The following is a 23513-nucleotide window of genomic DNA, read 5'->3' as shown; positions in this document are numbered from 1 at the left end:
AGCCTGTGATCCTGGTTCTCACTTCCAAGGTGGTTAATACTTTGTACCTGTTGGTCAAAGAGAAGTGCTGAGCTTCCTTCATCATTACATCTTGGATCCACTACATCTGCCTGACCCAATGTAATACTCACCTCTCCTTGACCAAAAACTAACTTTAAATTTAACCTAAGGGGTGTAATTGCCTCCAGGAACAAAGTATTCAGGTAACTCTCCTCCCTTCCTGATGGCCTGCAATGTCTGAAACTCAAGCTCCAAATCATAAACTTTGAGGAAAAATGGGTCAAGCTGTAGACCAGAAATATATTAAACCCAGGATATATCATACCAAGGATCTGATTGTCCAAGATTACAATACCCATTATAATACATCACATGTTACAGTTACAGCATACCTGCCATGTCTGTCCAGTCTTATATTTTTATCTGTTTGATGAGATAATTAGTTACTAATTACTGAAGTAAAACAATAGCATACTATTGTCTCCTAACTTAGAGAAAAAAACACTTAACTGGAGGTAAAACAAAAGGAATAAATTGCAATACATCCCCTTCCCCTTTGTACTGATTGTATGAAATTCCTGACTTTATTACTAAGTTTACAATGCTGCTCTCCAATGAGTCTCTGTTTTACACCTTGAAATCAAGACAAATACCCAGGGCACATGAGAAACAGGATTGTGCAGGAGAGAATGATAAGTAAATCAGAACATCATCATAATTGACATGAAGTGTGGATTTGGAAAGCCTACAGATAATAAAGGGAAGGAAAGTTGGGAATAGGCACAGAATTTTAGAATGGATTTTGATGTTCTGCAATAGAGAGAATTAAATCACAATAAATGGCGTGATATAGTGAATCTACAAAAGCTAGAATGCAACGAGGAAAATGTGTAAAATTTGAGTCAAAGTATAGAAATATTGGAAATCTGCTAACTCTAGATTCTTGGTACATGAATCTTTTCTTCATTTTGCTTTTCTGTGTTAAATACAATTAGAAAACATACTTTGAAATTAAATTAAATGAAACATGAAGCTCATTCCTAAATTAGATCTAATGCATTTTATAATCCACAGGGAGCTAAAAGGAGCATTAATGTGGTCACTAATGTTGGCTTGGGCCAATGGCTGACAACGGTTGCTATTTCCAATGGAGTAATGACTCAGCTACTCTTGAGACCAGTACTAATGAGGTGCCCTCTCATTGACCCCTCAAATTGGCAGACTGCGGCTCCTGGGCTTTTAGTCCCGTAGCATTTAGGCCTGCAACTGATTTTAAAAAAAAACATGAGGACTATCCTCAAGGAGCTGTGCAGGTTCCCAGAGGAAAGTAACAGCTCTTCTAGACTGAAAAGCTGACAAATCTTAATAATCTTGGGATTATATAAAATCAAAAGGGAAAACATATTTTCCAGGAAGTTTGATGACATTGGTATGATCACTTTTGAAGTGCTGAATGCTATTCTAGTTGCTGTGGATCATGGTGCATAAATTGACCCCAATTATTTTACATCAAATAATTGTCTGAACCCTATACACAGTATAGTCAGCACCACTTTTATGTTCAAAAACATTACACACACTTGGAGCCTTAGGCTCAATTTTTCATCTCGGAAATGTATATTTTACTCGCCTTATAAGTTGGCTCATGGGATCGGGCAGCGTTAAGAACTATCTTGCCAAGAAGATGTGTGTAATTGTAAGACTCGGCCACACAAAATCGACTGCACATGGTAAATGATTATCAGAAATGCATTCCCCTTCATAAGTAATGAAGTGCAAAGCTGCTACCAGACTTAAAGTGAGAAGATTTGCAAACTCTTCAACTAATTGTGCTGTCGCAAATAAGTTCGAAGTTAGTCAAAAACTGGGGCCTAGTAGGAAAAAACCATCCACTGTGAGGAAAACGCCAGCAATGACCAGGCACTGACCTGCTTTCAAGAAGAAGCTATATGAATGAATCCTTGAAAATCGTCAGAATGGTTACATCATCACAAGAACTGAAACGAATATTTATGCACTTAAGAAGCTAATCATGGCAGACTATAGGGCAATTTTCAGTAAATTTCCCACCAAGGTAATCTTGTCACTGATTCCACAGGCCATCCCCTTTTATCCCCAACCTCCCCTCTCCCATCAAGAGTTAGCACCCCAAAAACACCAAGGAGTTAGTTGGACTCACATTTATAAATGTTAGGTAAATTTTATCCAAATTATTTATTTTGCTTGTTCAGATCAATATGTTTTGAACCCATTTTATGAATGAATTCCCCAGGACTGAAAAGCACAAAATCATCTGTCAGCTATCAGAATAGTCTGTAAAATATTTAATAATGCAGTGTTTTAACCTGAGAACTTAGCTTTGTTCGCTCCTTAATGAAATTTTACAATGAAAAAGGTACAGCGGTATAACCACCTGTTGAACATTGTGTGGTGATGATGGGGGTGGAGATTCATCACTTACTGAAATAACCGCCCAGTCTGTGCAGTGTGGGGTTTTATAATCTATTTCACCTGAAAGCTCCTCATTTGTGCTGTCACTTGATACTCAATACTTGTTTGAGAAGAGACAACAAAGCTCAGAAATCCCAGCTTATTGGTCTCCACAATGAAAATGAAGTTATTATTTTCTCTTCTTAAATCAGGATTGGAGGAGCAGTCCCAGTTGTGTTTTCCTACTTTGCTGAAGTCTTGGCCCGGGAGAAGCGTGGTGAGCACCTGAGTTGGCTCTGCATGTTCTGGATGATCGGAGGGATCTATGCATCCGCCATGGCTTGGGCCATCATTCCTCATTATGGTAAGATAACAATACACATAAAAGCTGACCATCACAAGTGCTCTGATACATGTTGGATCACTATCTGGTACTGTGCAGAAGATGACTGTCTTTGGCAGTAACTGCCAAAGGGAAGAATCTGTATGGTGTGAAAATGGGAGCATTATTTTGAGTTTGTTTTGTTTTAGTACAGTACAGATACAACCAAAGAAATGGCAGATGCTGGAAATTTGAAACAAAAATAGAAAATGCTAGAGAATCTCAGCAGGTCTGACGTCATCTATAGATAGAGAACCAGAGTCAAGGTTTCACATCCAGTGACCTTTATTGGAGCCAGCGTATGTGAGAGGGTGGTGTGGGTAAAGGAGTGTGTGATAGATGGAGACGGTGCCCAAAGGGAGAGAAAGACAGTTAGGCCGATGAGTGATAGAAAATGGTAAACCAGGGAGAAAGGGTATGTCTTTTACTCACACCCCATACCCCAGGCCCTGTCATCATGTGGGTTACTTTCAGCACAGCAACAAATTATCATCTGCTTATGGTCCCCATTAGCAGCTTTTCATCCTCCCGGTTTATCATTATCCACTCCTTTGCCTGCCGAACTGCCTTTCTCTCCCTCTCAGCTCTGTTCCACCTATTGCTTACTCCTTTAACCCTACCCATGATCTCATAGAATAGGAGTTCCCTGATTGGGGCTGTTAACATGGAACATAGAACATGGAACAGTACAGCATAGTATAGGCCCTTTGGTTCACGATGTTGTGCTGAGTATTTATTTTATTCTAAGATCAATCTAACATACATATCCCTCAGTTTACTGCAGCCCATGTGCTTGTCCAGTAGTCGCTTAAGTGTCCCTAATGTATCTGACTTTACTTCCACCGCTGGCAGTGTATTCCATACACCCACCACTATCTGCATAAGACCAGCAGTAGTCTCACCTGATCTTCCTTCACAATCTGCTGTAGGTGCAGTGTTGGATTTCTTTTTACCTTTAACAATGTAGTTTTACCTGATGAGGCATTACTTATGTTTGCTCCCGTAACCCAAGAACAAAATGTGGGTAACAAGATTTGATAGCCTTTTAGCTCCTGGTATCTACATGTACACTGCCATGTCTGGGTGAGTTCTGAGCATATTGTCGCACAACCTTCTCCCAATGTCTCACTGCAAGTCCCAGTAAAATAGAGACAGAGAACTTTATACCATCAGGTCCAATGCCATGATACAGTGTTGATGTCAAAAACGTCTTCCCAAGATATAATGCATATTAACTATTAGATATAACACAACATAATGCTCAGGAGGATACAAAGAGCCCGTAAAAAAAAAAAGAGATAGATAAAGTCAGCTGCACACCATTATTCGTAAATTAGCAGTGTCCTTTAGGGAAGGAAGTTTGCTATCTTTACCTGGTCTTTCCTACATGCGACTCCAGAAATGTGGTTGACCCTTTACTGCCTCTGAAATGGCCCAACAAATCACTCAGTTCAAGCAGCTATTAGGGTTGGGCAAGGAATGCTACTTTTGCCAGTGACCCCCATATTACATGAAAGAATAAAGAAAAAAATCAGCAGGCAGTGTGAAATTTAAATATTGCCTGCATCACTATGATTAGGTGCAGGTAAATTGTGTACCATGATCCTTGAGCCCAATTTCCAGGCTCATCTAATTTTTCTCTCTGGTAACAATGGAACTATTTTAAGAGATAATTTTGAATGCATTATTCATTTTGAGTTGGTGACAATTAGTGTGGGTTTTCACTGGGGTCTGATACTTTATGTAGGCAGGAAACCATGAAGAATAGAATGAAGCAAGGAGGGAAGTTATTTGAAGATTTTACCTTTGAGTTGGATGAGTGTCAACATTATGGTGTCTCATTCTGTCCAATCACAGTAATCTCTCTGTCTGTCTGACTCTCTCTGTCTCTCTCTCTCTCTCTATTTCAAGAGCTAGGTTCATACACAGGAATGAGAAATAGATGGTCATTATGATACCAAATAGAGTTTTAACATCAGCCTAATCTTTCTCTCACAATTCCAGTTGCTTGAAAGGGAAACTGAACTGAGTGGGAGGAAGGGATAAACTTTAAAAAGTTTCAGCGCACAGTAACTGTTATGTTTCCACTTTCCTCCTCTTCCCCTTAAAGCTGTTCAAGGAAAACCATACCTTTAACCCCGTGGAGGCTGGAGTAGGATGGGTAAAATTAGGGGGTGGTACCGAGGTAAAGGATACAATATAAGCAGGCTAGTGCTAGTCATGGTAACTTACAATCAGAGGGTCAGTTCATAGAAGTCCACCTGAAAGTGAATTGATTTTATCTATTTATTGCTGAAAATGTGTTGCTGGAAAAGCGCAGCAGGTCAGGCAGCATCCAAGAAGCAGGAAAATCAACGTTTCGGGCATGAGCCCTTCTTCAGGAATGAGGAAAGTGTGTCCAGCAGGCTAAGATAAAAGGTAGGGAGGAGGGACTTGGCCACAACTGATGCTCAGTACACATTGCTGCTGTTACTCCAGACAAGATGCACTGCAGGAATTTATCAAAGATCCTCAGACAGCATTTTCCAAACCCGCAACCGATTCCATAGAAAAGGACAAGGTCAACAGATATATGGGAACATCACCACCTTCAAGTTCTCCAAGTCACTCACCATCCTGATTTGGAAATATATTGCTGGGTCAAAGCCTTGGAATTTCCCTCCCTAAGGGCATTGTGGGTCAATCTATAGTAAATGGATTGCAGCGATGCAAGACAGCTCACCATCACCTCAAGGGCAACCAGGGAAGGGCAATAAATGCTCACCTGCCAGCAATGACCACATTCCCATAAATGAATAAAGGAAGTTCCTGCTTTTATCAGCTTATGGCTGGATGTAGTGCAATTCCTGTTAAAGGAGCTCATGGCCTGGCTTTATTGTTGAAGTAGATATGAATGGTTCTTAATGATGAATCAATGAACAACCTGTCTCTTGACCTTATGACATAAAGGTGAACTGATGGTTGTCATTTTTTAAAAATAAAATGAAGGTAACTGATGAACCAGCTGAAAATGCTTGGGCTGAGGATACTTCCAAGAAATTCTTGCAATATTTGTGGAGCTCTCTTTAAGGTCATCCATGACTCATTAGAGCAGGAAAATCGACGTTTCGGGTATGAGCCCTTCTTCAATGAAGGGCTTATGCCCGAAATGTCGATTCTCCTGCTCCTTGGATGCTGCCTGACCTGCTGTGCTTTTCCAGCAACACATTTTCAGCTCTGATCTCCAGCATCTGCAGTCCTCACTTTCTCCTCGAAGATTTATCTATTTATACTAAGTCCTGCATATCCATAATATTTATAGTGATGATCTGGGCTATGCTTCGTCGTGAGGAACTAAATATTAGACAACAATACTCTAATCTATTTTAAGAAGCATTTCTAGATACTTGATAACATATCACAGTCTCTAAAAGGCATCAGCATTTATTTTGCTAACAGTATGCAACTCGATGTAAGCTTTGTTTTGTGGTTCAATGAGATCCAGATTGAAAATGACTGACTGCACTTAGGATCCTTTCGAAAACGCTCTTCATTCCTACCATCTGTGCAGTATTTCAAACCATGTCTGGAGGTGAAACAGTCATACTCTTAACCTAGTGTATAATCCAATTCCTTCGAAGGCATTTATTCAATTTACCAGGAGCTGTGTCATAATCGATTATCCACATGCTGTTGCTCTTGTGTTACTTTACATCTGAACTTTAGTTTGTTCTGTTGGTCAGAGGCTCATTCTTTTTTTAAACAGTATTAATTCATTCCCTTCATGACCTTTTTTAACAGTGAGGTTTGTTTTCTAACCTAAGTGTGCATGTAGATATTGGCCGCCCTATACTCCCACCTCCACCTAGCTACCTTCTCAAGCAGACTGTGGAAGCTTTAAGCCATGGTGCAATTTATCATTGAAGCTGATTATCTCAATTAGCAACGACATTTGCTGACTCTCAGCCAAGCCAGCACAATGAAAAGCTTTCAGATCTTTGTCTGTGCAACATGCAGCACCTCACATACTGTTCCCTTTTCTGGGAGTTGTGCCGAGCATGTGGAGCTTGAATGTTGAATAGACAGATCAGTAATCAGTCAGTTCAAATCAATACACAAAGACAGACTATTCACCATCAATTGTATACAATATTTATTAATAGGAAAGAATATTCTGCTACTGAAGAGAGATTAGGGACAGAATCTACCAAAGTCCTGAACAGTGTGGACTATGACAAGAAATTTGGGAGGATTGAGTGAGGTCTGGAGTAAGGTCTTTCTCAACGTTCAGACTAACATGTTGCATTTTTCAATCAAGTCCCAGATGTTGAGACATGATTCTCACTAGAGAGCATCCTATTGATCAGGATTAATGCTCACTTGCACCCTCATTTCGACCTGATCCCACCTCATTAAAACCCTGGCTGCCTGTCCACCAGATAAAAACTCAATGCTGAAAATTCCCACCAGGTAAGCCCGAGTGGGAACCTGCTGACTTCAGCTCACCACTTGCTCCTCCGGAATTCTGCCTTGGATGCTGAGGCCCTACACCTCAGGGTGGGCTCCGTAAGCAGCAGCCACTTGCACCCCATGTCCATGGACGTCTGTGTTAATGAGGCACTTCTGAGACAATTGCACAAGCAAACTCTCTCAGCCTCACAGAGCCAAATCTTCTGAAATGTAATTAAAATGTTAGTTTGCCAACATAAAATAAAGATTCAGCCCTAAGAGATTATCATTGTTGATTCCCTGGAAGTTGTCTGAGGCTGAACCAGAGTTTTTGCAACACTCGTGTCATATTGGATTCTGAGGTGAACGTTTGATCAACTATTCACACCATCACTGGGATCGCCTGCTTCCAGCTCCACAACAAAACCTGATTCTGCACATAACTCCACCCATCGACTGCTGAAACCCTCACCCTTTGTTACCTCTAGATTCAACTAATCAAGTGCTCTCTTGGCTGGTCTACGGGTCTTACATCCCAACCCCTTACCACCTCCCTGCCCCCCCACTCAAAAAACAAACTTGGGCTCATCAAAACTCTATTGTTCTTATCCTAACTCTCTGCAAAAATCTTTCACCCATCATGTGCTTTCCAACAGATTCTAACAAACCTCAACCTGTGGATTCCATCTTCATTTTCAAATCACTCCATGGTTTCATCCTTCATCTTGGTAATTTCCTCTATCCCTACGCATTTTTGACATCTCAGAATTCTCTAACTCTGGCCTCCTGAACATCCCAATTTTAATTGCTCCACCATTGGTGGTTGGTGACTTCAGCTGACAAGGCCTGGTACTCTGGAATTTGCTCTCTAAATATTCTCACTTCTCTACTTGCCTCTCTCCCCCTTTATGACGCACCTTGTAACCGCTCCCTTCAATGAAACATTTCCTGACCTCTTTGGATACATCTCTCTGATTTGGTGGAAAAATTTGATTATTCTCTTGGAGATGTTTTTCTACACTAAAGACATTATATAAAAGAAAAATATATATATATACTTATAATTTTTAGCTTAATATTGAAAATAATGTAAATATTTTTACAACTTATTGCATTCTATGCTTTCCTTTCCAGAGTTTTTTCATACTTCAGCTATATTCTTTGAAAAAAACTCAAAAAGTTTGCTTTTCCTTTCCATATTTTTGTATTTATCTTTCTTACAATTTTGACAATTTCATGCACAGTCTTTTACTTCCCACTCACTTCTCAACCAGGCTACAAGAAACACTGAGACATAATAAACTAGGATTCGAATCATAATTTGGACTTCTTTTATTCAGTACTTTCCCATTTCCAGCATGTTGTACAAAGCACTTGGATGCAGTCTAATGCTACTTATTGAAATAATTGTAATCATCGCTGTCATCTCTTTTTACTATCTAAAACTCTGGACCTTTTCAATTCCAAAGCAAACTATCTAAAATTTAATATTACTTCTGTGGTAGATAAACAAGATGGAGTGTCTGCAGGCTAACCTGCGGTGTATGCATCAGGACTGATACATGTCTCCAGGAACCGGGGTAATATCTTCAGCCAATCCCCATATTTCTGCTTCAGTTAGGATTTATAGTCATTTATCAATGAGCTTATATATTGCACTTAGGACACATGATAAGCCTCTTTTAAAAAGTATTTGAATTTTGTTTTCTTTTTCCTCGCTCTTTTATCATGTTGCTGTGCACCATACTGAGACTGACGGCGGTCCAGTACACCATGAGCATTGTCAATGTTTGAGTATAAACCATGAGTATTGATCGATTCCTCATCCATTGAAAAGATCCACTATCTACACTTTCAACCAGTGTGCCTTGAGAACTGTCCAAGTGTGCTGTGAAATTTTGTGCAAAGATAATGTAAAGCATTAATGCATTTGATCCTTCTTTAGCTTCTTGTATGTACCATTTGCAAATCCCTCTAGTAAGATCATAGCCATAGTAGCTGCAAGTAACTATAACATTTATGAGCAATCAATTCAGCTGAAAATTGGGTGCATGAGAAATTGTTTGTCTCATTGAAGTTTGCTTTGGTACTGAAAAGTTCCAGAATTGCTGGTCTACACATGTATCATTTCCAGTTGGGATTCCCAGTTAGTGGCTGGTAGTTGGAAGCTTGGCTTTTTTAAAAAAAAATTCTTAACATTGTGGCACAATGATCAACAGATCAAACATCACAGAGCTTGTTTTGGTCATTGCACGAATATGGTAATGCACTCGAGGTTGTGATCCATCCAGCTATGGCAAGTTGTGAAATCGACACCATGTCACGTAGGAGTGAGCACTCAGGGTAAAAGTGACTGTGAGCCCTGCCAGATTGTCATAAGACTCAAATGGCTTACAAATATGGTTCACAAAATGGAATGCATTGTCCTTGCGTGGCCTGTCCTTCATTTAAAGTTGATCTTATCCAATATGATTGCTTCTTGACACATGCTGAACTGACTCACTCAGTTGTCCACGATTCCAGTCTTGCCCACTTCCAGGAATAAGTTTGAAAGGTCTTGTAATATGATACATCGCGATAATACATTCTATGCCTGTTGTCCTGAGTGTGATTATCAAAAGCTTTACAACTCAGTTTCTGGTTGATATGCAGGTCAAAGTATGAAATTAATTTATTACAGAAATTTACATTGTCAGCAATGCTACATTAAAATGCATAAAAATGGAGGTGAATAAAACAATCACATCAAGTAATTGTTACAACACGGGGTAAACCTTCCTGCTTCATTTAAACCAGCAACACAGAAAAGATTTATCCCACACAGTAATCTGTGAAAATTTGAGTGGCTAAGAACTATTTAAAGTATAAATTAACAACTTTATTTCTTAAAGTATAACTGAGAATAATTGACTACCAACTATTTACAACTCCTTCCACTCACCTATCTTTTACCATCCCTTTGATAATACTAGTCTGATAAAACCCCTGATTAAGATTTACCAAAATTCAAATTTTCAAAACCAGCCAGCTGTCAAATCTTCCATCTGGATCTTCCTGTCATCCTTCCTTCGGGATTATGTTTCACAGGTCTCGGATCAATAAAGGTACCTTTAAGAGAGCTATTTTTTTGGGCAGTCTCTAAATGTTGGTGATGTGGCAGTTCACCTCCCAACAGTTCAATTTCTCCGGTCTTATGCCCCCAAAGCATTAGATTGTGTCATTGACTTTTAAGATTGTCAGTATACTAAATTCAAACTGAATTGAAATTTGGTACTTTTGGCAGGGTGGTGGGGGGTGGGGGGTATAATTTAAACTGGCCTAATTCGAATCTGTTTTTGTCTCCAGGCACCCCAGCTAATCTAGCTTTTGACTAAATGTTACATTGTTACCTTACTAAGAACACTTGATGCTGTCGGGTATTTTTTGCTAGCTTTTAATTCTCTTAAAGGTATAGTACACCCACCTCTTCATAACATAATCATGCAATAGCCTAGAAAAATATTTGTTAACTGTAGTTAACTTTTGTTTTAGGTGTGATGTCAAAGTTCAACCAAACATGCTATTTTGTAATTCAGTCAAGTGATTTTTTTTTAATAGGTTTTGCATGATCTCTACTGTTGTTAATAATATCCTGGTGAAACCTTTGCTGTTAAAAACATTGGCTTCTGTCCAATAGTGTTTTCTGCCTGGCTTGGTGCACTGTGACAAAGGTGTCAGAGAAAAACATTCAGGTTGCGGAGCGAATAAACAAATGGGAAGTAACTAAGTGAAAAGGTCCTTGAGGAGCTAGAAACAGTCAAAGTGGAAAAAAACAAAACAATAATTAGGATAGAAAAAGAACACAGAACTCTGGAAAAAGAGAAAAGGAAAACCTAAAAGCTTTGGGTTCTGAATGTCACTTGCAAACTTTTTATTTGCTTCCCAACTACTAACATGAGTTACTCACTTTTATTGTACTTTTGTGACTGCTTTACTATATTCTGATAAGGCAAATGGAAAATTCACAATTTTTATATGATACTTTAGTTATTTGTCGTGAGTGGGCTGATTTCACATTGGGCCTTGGTCAAGGGCACAAAGATATAAAATATAATTGTAGACTAAAAAGTCCTGTAAAATGTAAACAAGGAGTCTAGTCAAGCCTGCTCTGTGATTCAATACAATCATGGCTACTGATGTGGTTTCGACACCATCTTTCCAACTGACTCTCTATTTCTCAGAATTTAAGTATAGACCAACAATTTGTCTCTCTGTTTTAAATATGCTCCCTGATGTTGTATATACAATCCTCTAGATACAGAATTCCAGAGTGAAGGAATTTTTCCTCATCTTGGTCCTAAATGATCATCTCCTTATCCTGAAACTGTGCCCCTATCTTTTTAGAAAGAAAAACAGAAATTGCTGGAAAAACTCTGCACGTCTGGCAGCTTCTGTGGAGAGATTGTACAACCAAGAAAAACTACCTCTGTGACTCCCATAACAAGCCTCTTCAGCATCTTGTATATTTCAATGAGGTTATTTTTCTAAACTCCAGAGTATGGACCCAATTAACTCAGTCTCTGATCACCGAATAACATGGTCTTTCCAGGAACCACTCCAGTTAAACCATTGCAATCCCATCTCCAATATATAGAATCATGTACATCCTTACTTTAATACTTTAATACCAAAACTCTGCACAGACATTGTCTCACCATTGCCTGTGGTCTCTGAGCAGCATCCTCTCTAGGCACTTCAGAAATACTTTAACAAAATTGTGTCTATGAAGGGATATACAAGCTTCAATAATTCATATACTTTTAAATGTCTTCATATTATTACTATTAATTAGGTAGTTGATCTTTTAGTGGCTGAAAGCAGCTAAGAAATGTTCTGGAGGACAAGAGAACTTTTCTTTATTATTTGGGTCTGTGTCATTGTCAAGATCAGGATATTTTGGCCATCCTAAGTTGCACTCCAGAAGATAGTTGTGAGCCTTCTTCTTACTGGGCAAAGTTTGTGAAAGGTCTCCAATTCTGCTAGATAGAGGCGTCCAGGATCTTATTGAAGCAACAATGAAGGTAGGGCAAGACGGTGTGTCTCACAAACAAGTAGAAACCTGACAATGTGACAACAAAATCTGGAGACAGATTTTGTTGTCAGGTTGTCGGGTTTCTATTTGTTTGAGACTCAGTTCAGAAGGCATAGCATTTATGTTTTTATTTTTAAAATGTGTAAGAACCTTCAAAATGGACACTTTGTTTCAATTATGAAAACGTAAGTAAGTGTTTTGTTTATATAACACTTTTCATAATGCCAGAACTCTTGAAGTGTATTACAGCCAATGATAATATTTGTTTGCGAACAGTTGCTGCTTGATGTGGTTGATACAGAAATGGCCCATCAATCATTCCTACCTGACCATGTGTTTGCTGAGAGCTACTCTGTTCTTCATTTCTGCTAAGAGAACAGCATCATAGTATGACAATATTGATGGATCAGCTCTTTGACTGGAGCTCTTCAATCCTATTTCTCTGCTACTTCTTGAACCATTATTACACTCTTCCTTTTTAAAAATTGGATCAGTTCCCTCTTTTAATCTCTGCTGCAATAGCCATTCCTTGTTCCTTTATCCATTAACATGATAACAATATTTCAGATTCTCCTTCAGTTCTCCTAATAATAATTCTTAATTCAATGAAAACTATAGTTTACTGTTTATCCTAAATTTATTTTCAATTCTTTTGGAGTTTTGAGTTGGTTCTCCTTTAACCTTCTATATGCCCAATTTTCAACTGTTCCTTCATAGCTATGACCTTTCAATTTTGGAAACATTACAGGATTCTCCATTGTATTCTCACCCTAGCTCAGACACTCATTGCCTGCTATGCCTTTTCAACATGTTCTCTTCTTATCTGGGCAACCATTTAAAAATGGAAAGATAAGAATGCAATTTCCCCTAAATCAATTGTACTATAACACTTTGGATCCCTGGACAAACTGTTCGGTCAAATCTATGAATATTTTGGTTTGTGTCAATTTCATCAAATTTCACAGAGTATCTCTTCATGAGGCCTAGTGAGATTTCTCACTGTATCCTCTCAAATTCATCTCGTTAACTACCTTTGCCTCTCATATGGCACCCCTTTTGACTGATGATAGCATGGTTTTGCCACTCATTGTATGTAAGACAATAAGATAACAGAGCAGAATCAGGCCATTCGACCTGTCAAATCTGCTGTACCATTTGATCATGGCTGATAGGTCTCTCAACCCTGTTCTCCTGCCTTCTCCCTGTAACCCTTTATTGCCTGACTAATCAAGAACCTAACTATCTTTGTCTCAAAGATCTCGATGATTTGACGTCTGCAGGCTTCTGTAGCAATGAGTTCCACAGATTCACTACCTGCTGGCTGAAGAAATTCCTCATTATCTCAGTTCTAAAGGGTTGTCCTTTCACTCTGAGATTGTGCCCTGGCTCATGGTCTCTCTTATTAATAGAAACATCTTCTCCACATCCACTCTATCCAGGCCTCTCAGTATTTTGTAAGATTCAATAACAACCCCCTCATCCTTTTAAATTCCACTGAGTACAGGCCCAGAGTCCTCAGCCTGTCCTCACATGACAAGCTTTGCATCCCCAGGATCATTCTTGTAAACTTCCTCTGGACTCTCTCCAATGCCAGCACATCCTTCCTGAGATGTGGGACCCAAAACTGTTTACAAGATTCCAAATACAGTCTGACTAAAGCCTTATACAGCTTCAGCAGTATGTCCCTGCTCTTGTATTCTAGCCCTTTGAAAATGAATGTGAATATTTGCCTTTCTAACTGTGAACTGAATTTGCATGTTAACCTGAAGAGAATCCGGAACTAGATCTCCCACGTCCCTTTGTGCTTCAGATATCTGAAGACTTTCCCCATTCAGAAAATAGTCTGCACCTCTAGTTTTCTGACCAAAGTGCAAAACTTCACACTTTCCTACATTGTACTCCATCTGCCACTTCTTTGCTCACTCTCCAAGCCTGTCCAAGGCCTTCTGCAGCCTCCTTGCCTCCTCAATACTACCTATCCCTCCACCTATAGAGGGCTGAAGACTGGGAGATTGAGAATGAAGAACAGATAGAAAGAGCTAGGGAATTGGGATAAGGAGTGGAGACTCGTGGATGGGTGTTTGGCTTTGGGATGAGACAAAAAGAGATGGAGACTGGATGATGAGCATTTGTGGGGGAGAGAGAGATGGAAGCAAGGGACTGAGGGGTTAGTGAGAGAGTCATGGAGACTGGAAAATGAGGGTTCAGGGAGTGAGAAAGACATCAGGAATGGGGAGTATTTCAAGTAGGAAAAGTGCTCAGTTTTTCCCCCGACCGAATATTATAATATTTGCATTCAATACAATGTTGCAATTTAGTTTAACAACCATGAAATGGAGGAAGATTTGGATCAAAGCATTAATTTAGATTCACTCACATAAGCTAATGAACGGAGGGATATTGTTGTTTCCACTTGCTACATCACAGGTGATTTGGAGTTAAAGTATCATGCATTTTGTAATTCCCTGTGTATACTTTCTCACTTCCCTCTCATTATGACTGACGTCATCTATTTTTCTTTGTACAAAGAACACAGGAAGCAGTCATTTTGCTTTCGTGGTCTACCAATAGCTTGTCAGCACAATATCATTGTATACTTGGCCAACAGATGTTTGTGTGATAAAGGAGCATCAATAAATGTCACTGTTCTCTCCAGATGAACATGTTTTTCTCTGTAGGTTATCCCATGTAGCAACAAACTTTGACAAAATGTCATACCCTAATGACAGTCTAATTATTGTCCCATTAAGGAAGCTTGTGTGCAATCTTTACATCTTTGATATTCATGCAATGAAAATTATAAAGAAAAACAGACTGGAGCAAAGCAAAGTCTGAAATATTGTTGTCTCTTGCTCACTCTGAAGTGTTCACATACATCACAGGCCTAGCTTTATGCTCAGCTTTCTCAAAATGTGACAATTTTCCAGTGAAATTTATTGGGACCACCAGGAGTGGAAATAGTCATTACGTAATCAGGCTTGACATCTTGACTTTCTGGTGGTGGGATTAGGTCAATGGCAGTTCAGTAGTGGTTCAGCACTTGCAGTGTCCAGAGGGGAAGACCGCTTTTCCTTATATTCATATCCCATGAACTTACATCACCTCTTCAAAAACAACCCAGGATGTAAAAAAATAAGCTTGCATTGAATAAGAAACTCTTGGTATCTGATTTATGACAAGTTGAAGGTGGCTTGCAACAGCTGAGGTCATCCACTGAGATGGTAGGTGAATGGTTGTCTTTGCTGAACTTTGAAGAAAAGGACAGGGGAGGAGGGCAATGTTGATCGACCTGGACAGTTGGTAGAAACAAGGATTTTTCAGGAAGTATGATGGTGGGACACCTCAAGAAGTAATTGAATTAAAGGACAGCTAAAGAGTGATAAGAGGTCCCGGAGGTAACTGGATGGTGTGATGGTGGAGTTTAAGGGGTGGAGGTGGCAGTGATGGGGGGTTACTCAGTAGATGACATTGAATTATCAGAAAGCTCGGCTTTCAGGCAATGTCCTCCCAAATTAGAAATGTTTGGCCTAGCTAACCAGCTCCCTGCCTGCATAGTCTGTACAGCTGACCTTGGAGTGCTTTTACAGCTCTCTGGTGTTAAACTGCAATCACTTGACAGGAGGTTTGACCACTTCCTATCTGCCTCCACCATGTCCAATATGGGCAATGTGAAACAAACACACTATTCCTTGCTTCGGAGTTGCCGACATGCAAGCTGAACCGAAACCTCTGATGAAATTCTGCCCGTTCATATGGGGGTCTGATGGTGATTATTGTGACATGAGAGGAATCATTTGTAGCTAACTCCAGTCCTTTCCGGATTCCTTGCAGTCATACCATTTAACAGGGGATAGCAAAGGACAGCTAAAATGTTGTTCATTTCCCACCTCAGCTCCAGTGTTTCTGAGGATGGTTGCAACACATTGACCACAATTAGAACATAGGACTTAGAACAATACAGTGCAGAACAGGCCTTCGGCCCTCGATGTTGCGTCGACCTGTGAACTATTCTCAGCTCGTCCCTCTACACAATCCCATCATCATCATCATCCATGTGCTTATCCAAGGATTGTTTAAATCTCCCTAATGTGGCTGAGTTGACTACATTAGCAGGTAGGGCATTCCACGCCCTTACCACTCTCTGCGTAAAGAACCTGCCTCTGATGTCTGTCTTAAATCTATCACCCCTCAATTTGGAGTTATGCCCCCTCGTACACGCTGATGTCATCATCCTCGAAAAAATACTTTCACTGTCTACCCTATTTAATCGTCTGATCATCTTGTATGTCTCTATCAAATCCCCTCTTAGCCTTCTTCTTGCCAATGAGAACAGACCCAAGTCTCTCAGCCTTTCCTCATAAGACATTCCCTCCAGACCAGGCAACATCTTGGTAAATCTCCTCTACACCTTTTCCAATGCTGCCACATCCTTCCCGAAATATGGCGACCAGAACTGTACACAATATTCCAATCTGGCCGCACTAGCATTTTGTATAGCTGCAGCATGATATTGCAGTTCCAGAACTCAAACCCTCTATGAATGAAACCTAACACACCGTATGCCTTCTTAACAGCACTATCCACCCAGGTGGCAACTTTCAGGGATCTATGTACATGGACTCCAAGATACCTCTGCACATCCACACTACCAAGAATCATTCCATTGACCCAGTACTCTGCCTTCCTGTTATTCTTCACAAAGTGCATAACCTCACATTTAGCTGCATTGAACTCCATTTTCCACCTCTCAACCCAATTCTGCAGTTTATCTAAGTCCCCCTGTAACCTGTAACATTCTTCCAAACTGTCCACTACTCCACTGACTTTAGTATCATCTGCAAATTTACTAATCCATCCACCTATGCCTGCGTCTAAGTCTTTTATGAAAATGACAAACAGCAGTGGTCCCAAAACAGATCCTTGTGGCACACCACCAGTAAACGGACTGCAGGCTGACTATTTTCCATCAACCACCACAGGCTGCCTTCTTTCAGAAAGCCAGTTTCTAATCCAAATTCCTAAATCACCCTCAATTCCATGCCTCTGCATTTTCTCCAACAGCCTACCATGTGGAACCTTATCAAAGGCTTTATTGAAGTCCACGTCAACTGCCCTACCCTCATCTACATGCTTGGTCACCTTCTCAAAACTCTCAATGAAGTTTGTGAGACACGACCTGCCCTTGACAAAACCATGTTGACTATTTGAAATTAAATTGTTGCTTGCTAGTCAAAATCAACTGCTACGGCATGGGCTGAAGCTTAACCCTGGGACCATGATCTAGGAGACCTTGTTAACAGTCCAGTTGTGAAGTACAATGCCTCAAGGCAGATAAAGATTAATTATTGTTCTTCCTTCCAGCAGATGGAGCTGTTGCGCATTGTAAATCTCATCATGACTGCAAGTTGCCTCCTTATTGTATTTCCAAGCCATTTGAAAATAGAACTGGGCTTTGGGGAGGGGGAGAAAGAGTAATACAAAAGGGAATTGGAAGCCAACCTGGGTTTAGTACCATTCAGAATTGTTGATTTCCAGTCATAGCAGGTCCCATCAAATAATTTGTTGTACAGAGGTGCTTATAATCTAAAGTCTCACATTTTGCATCTTCGCTATTTGCAATCTACCAACATTATTTAAAAATTAGACACAGAAATGCATTGAGAACAAAAAGTACCAGCCAGAACAGATCAATAATGCAGGTGAAACTGGTCTGATCTAGAAGAAAGTGCCACATAAGATTTACATATCCAAGGTCAGAAGGACAGCACCTCGATTTAAAGCAGGAAAAGACAGGCTAACACTCTTACTGTGTGCCAATGTCACTGATTTTAAGTGCAAACGAACGTTAGTTTATCAGCCAGAAAACTCTTGAGTCTTTAAAAGGAAATTATAACTCTTATGAGTCAGGTTTTAGGAAGGCAAATAGCAGCACTGTTTGTGAACTGGCTCGAGAATTGCTTTCTGCACTAAGTCAGGGCTGAGATGAGGACAAAGAACTTATGACCCTGGACATCAGCCCACTCTCAGAGATAACCATCTTGTGTTAAATTGTGTTTTTAACCCCAAATACAGCTTCACTTATCAATCTGATGGACCAGGGACCTTCATAACTTACTATCCCTATAAACATTTTCATCCACATTTCATAAACTCATGGAAACAAACCTTTCAACCAGTGCCTATGGTTACTGAAAGGAATTAAACATCCTTACATTTGAGGTAGACAATTAAAGACTCGTGGATGAACTTGGGGAATCAGCTATCAATGTCTACAAGAAAACAGTTTGGCCTGAGGCAACCAGTGATTTCTCAGGGTTTCTTGAAGTTAATACTGAAGTAACCGGGGGAGGGATCTGAAAACCTGCCCACAGATGGCATGAGGTAGAACTGTACAGCAGAACTGTGGAATCCCCTGCAATCACATCAATGTAAGGAGGAGGAGCCGGTCAGGCTGAAGGAGCTCAATTCACAGCAAAGGTAATGGCAGACCTCCTGAAAATATCTGAAGAATTTAAAATATAGAGAATGATTATGATACAAGTGTGAAAAAAAATCCATTTGCGTTTTTGCAGAGTGATTGACACTGCAATTGTTTCTTAGCGACAGCGTCATAAAATTCAAAGCAAAAGATGAAGCAGTCAAAAATGACAGATTTCTTATCTACTGCTACATCAAGATCTACCCCACCCATTTCCGCCACCTCTATCTTCAAGTAAACCTCCACCACTTTCCCCTACAAACATTCTGCAGGACACCTTTATAATAATGGAGAATGCAGCAGATTTTATATATTTCTGACTTTTTCTGCAGTAGAAAGTGTTTATGATAAAATAAACCATCATTTTCAGTGCCATACCTTGTACTGTGTGTTTTATTTCAAAACCTTGAATGGCTGAAACTATTCCAGTTGACTTCTATTATAAACTTGTCACTGTTTACAATTTCACGATTGTAACATTTTTCCTTCATTAACAGTAGGTCATTACTGTATTGGAGAAATGCTTAAGAACAGTGTTGTAAACAGTTGTTATAATGTAGCATTGCTAGTGGGTAACATTCTTCTCAGCATCTAGGTTTTAAGTTCAAGGTTCACCAACGGTAGAATCTTGTGCCCCTCGCCATGGCAAGTTTGTTGATCATTGACAGGGACGTTTAATTAGGGCAGAAGGGTGACAAATGTTTGACCTCACTACCTTCCTGCCTCCACTTCTAAGTCTATAGTAGCAGATGACCTTCCTCCCAGCCATAATATAATGTTAGCTAGGCCACAGCTGGGATGCAGTATGGCAGTTCTGGTTTCCAGTTATAGGAGAGATATAATTGCACTAGAGAGACTGCAAAAGTGACTCACCAGGATGTTGCCTGGGCTGGAACTATGAAGAGAGGCGGTGAAGAGAGTTATTTTCCTTCGAGCAGAAAAGGCCGAGGTGGGGATCTGATTAAAGTGTACAAAATTCTGAGGGGCATAGACAGGGTAGATAAGGAGAACTTTTTCACCTTAGTAGAGAAGTCAATAACCAGGGACATGGTTTTAAGGTAAGGAGCAGGAGGTTTAGAGGGCACGTGAGGATTTTTTTTTTCATCCAGGGGATTGTGGGTACTTGGAACTCACTGTCTAAAAGAATGGTAGAGGCAGAAACCCTCAAGATATTTAAGAAATAGTTAGACGAGGACTTAAAAAATGAAAGTAATGAAGGTTACAGTTGCTGGAAAATGGAATTCAAATTAAGAGATGCTTGAGGATCAGCACTGACTTGATAGGTGTATAGCCTGTTAATGTGCTGTACAAACTCTGTGATTCTATAATTGGGCCTCTCCTTGTCATTGCAGTTAGTTAGGAGATAGGCTGAGGGGTGGGATTTGTATTCCGACACAAATTCAAAGGAATGAAGAAAAGAAGGGGGTGTATTGCATTTTTGCAGGCACACAAAAATACTCAAACACTTTCTGCCCTCTCTCAGCTGCAGTGTAAATCAACACTGTGTGCTCATTGTTTTTCTGATATATTTTCTTGTGGTGATCGGTATCTTTCTCTTCAGTGAACCCCAGCCCTGTCAACATTTTCAAATATTCAGCAGTAACCTTATCAGGACCTGAGAACAGCTTTAGATTAGATTACTTACTTACAGTGTGGAAACAGGCCCTTCAGCCCAACAAGTCCACACCGACCCGCCGAAGCGTAATCCACCCATTCCCCTACATTTATCCCCTCACCTAACACTACGGGCAATTTAGCATGACCAATTCACCTTACCTGCACATCTTTGGACTGTGGGAGGAAACCGGAGCACCCGGAGGAAACCCACGCAGACACGGGGAGAATGTGCAAACTCCACACAGTCAGTCGCCTGAGGCGGGAATTGAACCCAGGTCTCTGGCGTTGTGAGGCAGCAGTGCTAACCACCGTGCCACCTCTTTGCATTGTTCATGGAGTGATGATGTCAATATGCCTGCTTTCAATTAAACAATAAGAGATTAAGCAATTCTGATGACTTTGAAAGATAGAATTTGCTGGGTGCCAAATCACTTGCCCAATTTGGTCATTATTTGCCGCAAAAGGGATGCTAATGTAACCTCCCATTTTGCAATTCAAGCGCAGATATAATTTAGGTTTTGCTGAGCTGTGTTGTTTCCACTGCAGTTCATTTGTGTTACCCTGTTACTTTTGGCATTGATTTGGCATGTTCCAACAACCAGAATTGATAGCATTTGTCATAAAAAGAAATACAAAATGAATTATTTTCCTTCCAAAACATTTCAACTTTAACAGATTTTCATGAGGGGAAGAAGGTATCACGCTGAAAAGCAAAATGTGAAATAAAATGAATAGCCCTTGCATCACAAGAGTGCATTTTCACTGTCCATCGATAACCCTTCTGACCAGCTTGTAAAAAACACTATTGTTCCGCCACTGCCAAGATAGATCAATTAATCTATTATTAACAGGGTCAAGAAATTCAACATCAGCTAAGTAAAAGTCATATGGATGTATGAGTCTGTTCCTTCCAACAAGATTATATTAAATTGGATCTCTCATGAGCTCTTAGCCATGACTTAATTGCATAAGGTAAATGATCAGGCAGAAAGTACAGACTGCAGAATGAGAAATCTCTGTGAAGAATCTCTCTGACACCTGGAGGTAAACAAGAAAAAGCTCAGGCTATTAATCAAACCCTTCAATCTACATTAACCAACAAAAATAAACCATGTCTGGTTGCATTCCACACACAACAATGCCACAACCATGATGTTTCAGAACATTTGAGAGCCTGGGACTAAGCTTATTTTGATAACAATCAACACCTCTTCCTAATAATCTCTTTTTTGAGGGTTGACTGACATCAAATTAGTAGCTTCAGGTAATCTGCTTCGAAATACTAATTTGAAAAAATGTGATGTCCTAATTGCTGATGACAATTAAAGCTTTCCAATGTAGTTCTGCGTTACCAGCTTAAATTCAATAATCTGTTTGCATCAATATTATCTCTGATGCTCCATCATATAGCACTTTGATTGTGCCACTTCTCAATAGCCTGTTGCCTAATGGGGAAAAAAAACAGTTCTGTTTCCTTTTATCATAAAGTCTCATAATTCTTCCTCATCATCCTTCTAAACCTCGAGCGCACAGAATTGCAAATCAGATTGAAAACACAACCTTCCCAATGAGTGATTTGGAATTAAACCAACTCAGTTCAATTTATAAACAACACGTGAAAGCTGATACATTTCAAAGTTAGATCAGCTTTGTTGATAATACCAACGTGAGGCAGATATTTTCAACAATCTCACCATGATCACTTTTATTTATGCTGGCAGGGACAAATCCAGTTTGTGTGTATAATTCATATGTGCTCCATCAAAGTGCTTTATCATACATTTATTTGCAAATTATTACTTTTGTCATACTTTATTTAATTTACTTGTATCCCTTTGAATGTTAGTGCATTTGTAAATTGCCAAACTTTTTCTTTGATATCTTACATTCACTAATGTTTGCAGAAATGCCCTCTATATATTGTTAAAACATTAGTCTTGTGATAAATGTCATAGAACATAGAACATAGAAGAATACAGCGCAGTACAGGCCCTTTGGCCCTCGATGTTGCACCGATCCAAGCCCACCTAACCTATACTAACCCACTATCCTCCATATACCTATCCAATGCCTGCTTAAATGCCCATAAAGAGGGAGAGTCCACCACTGCTACTGGCAGGGCATTCCATGAACTTACGACTCGCTGAGTGAAGAACCTACCCCTAACATCAGTCCTATATCTACCCCCCCTTAATTTAAAGCTATGCCCCCTTGTAATACCCGACTCCATACGCGGGAAAAGGTTCACACTGTCAACCCTATCTAACCCCCTAATCATCTTGTACACCTCAATCAAGTCACCCCTAAACCTTCTTTTCTCTAATGAAAACAGCCCCAAGTGTCTCAGTCTTTCCTCATACGATCTTCCTTCCATACCAGGCAACATCCTGGTAAACCTCCTCTGCACCCGTTCCAATGCCTCCACATCCTTCCTATAGTATGGCGACCAAAAACTGCACACAATATTCCAGATGCGGCCGCACCAGAGTCTTATACAACTGCAACATGACCCCAGTACTCCGGAACTCAATTCCTCTACCAATAAAAGCCAGTACGCCATATGCCTTCCTCACCGCACTATTTACCTGGGTGGCAACTTTCAGAAATCTGTGTACATGGACACCAAGATCCCTCTGCTCATCCACACTACCAAGTATCCGACCATTAGCCCAGTACCCCATCTTTTTGTTATTCTTCCCAAAGTGAATCACCTCACACTTAGCTACATTAAATTCCATTTGCCACCTTTCTGCCCAGCTCTGCAGCCCCTCTATATCCTGCTGTAACCTGCTACATCCTTCCTCACTGTCAACAACTCCTCCGACTTTCGTATCATCCACAAACTTGCTCACCCAACCTTCTAACCCCTCTTCCAGGTCATTTATAAAAATGACAAACACCAATGGTCCCAAAACAGATCCTTGCGGAACACCGCTAGTGACGGCACTCCATGAAGAAACTTTGCCATCAACTACTACCCTCACTTTTCTTTCAGCTAGCCAACTTCTGATCCAAAACACTAAATCACCTTCAATCCCGAAGCTTCATATTTTGTGCAATAGCCTATTGTATGGAACCTTATCAAATGTCTTACTGAAGTCCATATA

The 23513-nt window shown here is 40.0% G+C and overlaps 1 protein-coding gene across 4 annotated transcripts in view; it reads left to right on the top strand.

The window, feature by feature from the left end:
- sv2ca (synaptic vesicle glycoprotein 2Ca) overlaps positions 1 to 23513 on the top strand; it is a 202613-nt gene that overhangs the window by 119416 nt on the left and 59684 nt on the right. For all 4 annotated transcript variants that reach the window (XM_043707301.1, XM_043707291.1, XM_043707310.1 and 1 more), the window contains one exon: positions 2643 to 2794. In XM_043707301.1, coding sequence (XP_043563236.1) covers positions 2643 to 2794 — 152 coding nt within the window. The remainder of the gene's footprint in view (positions 1 to 2642; positions 2795 to 23513) is intronic.

Source organism: Chiloscyllium plagiosum, chromosome 2, assembly GCF_004010195.1.
Source record: "Chiloscyllium plagiosum isolate BGI_BamShark_2017 chromosome 2, ASM401019v2, whole genome shotgun sequence".
Lineage (NCBI taxonomy): Eukaryota > Metazoa > Chordata > Chondrichthyes > Orectolobiformes > Hemiscylliidae > Chiloscyllium > Chiloscyllium plagiosum.
Note: the sequence above shows the minus strand (reverse complement) of the source record. Positions and strands in the feature narration are given on the sequence as shown.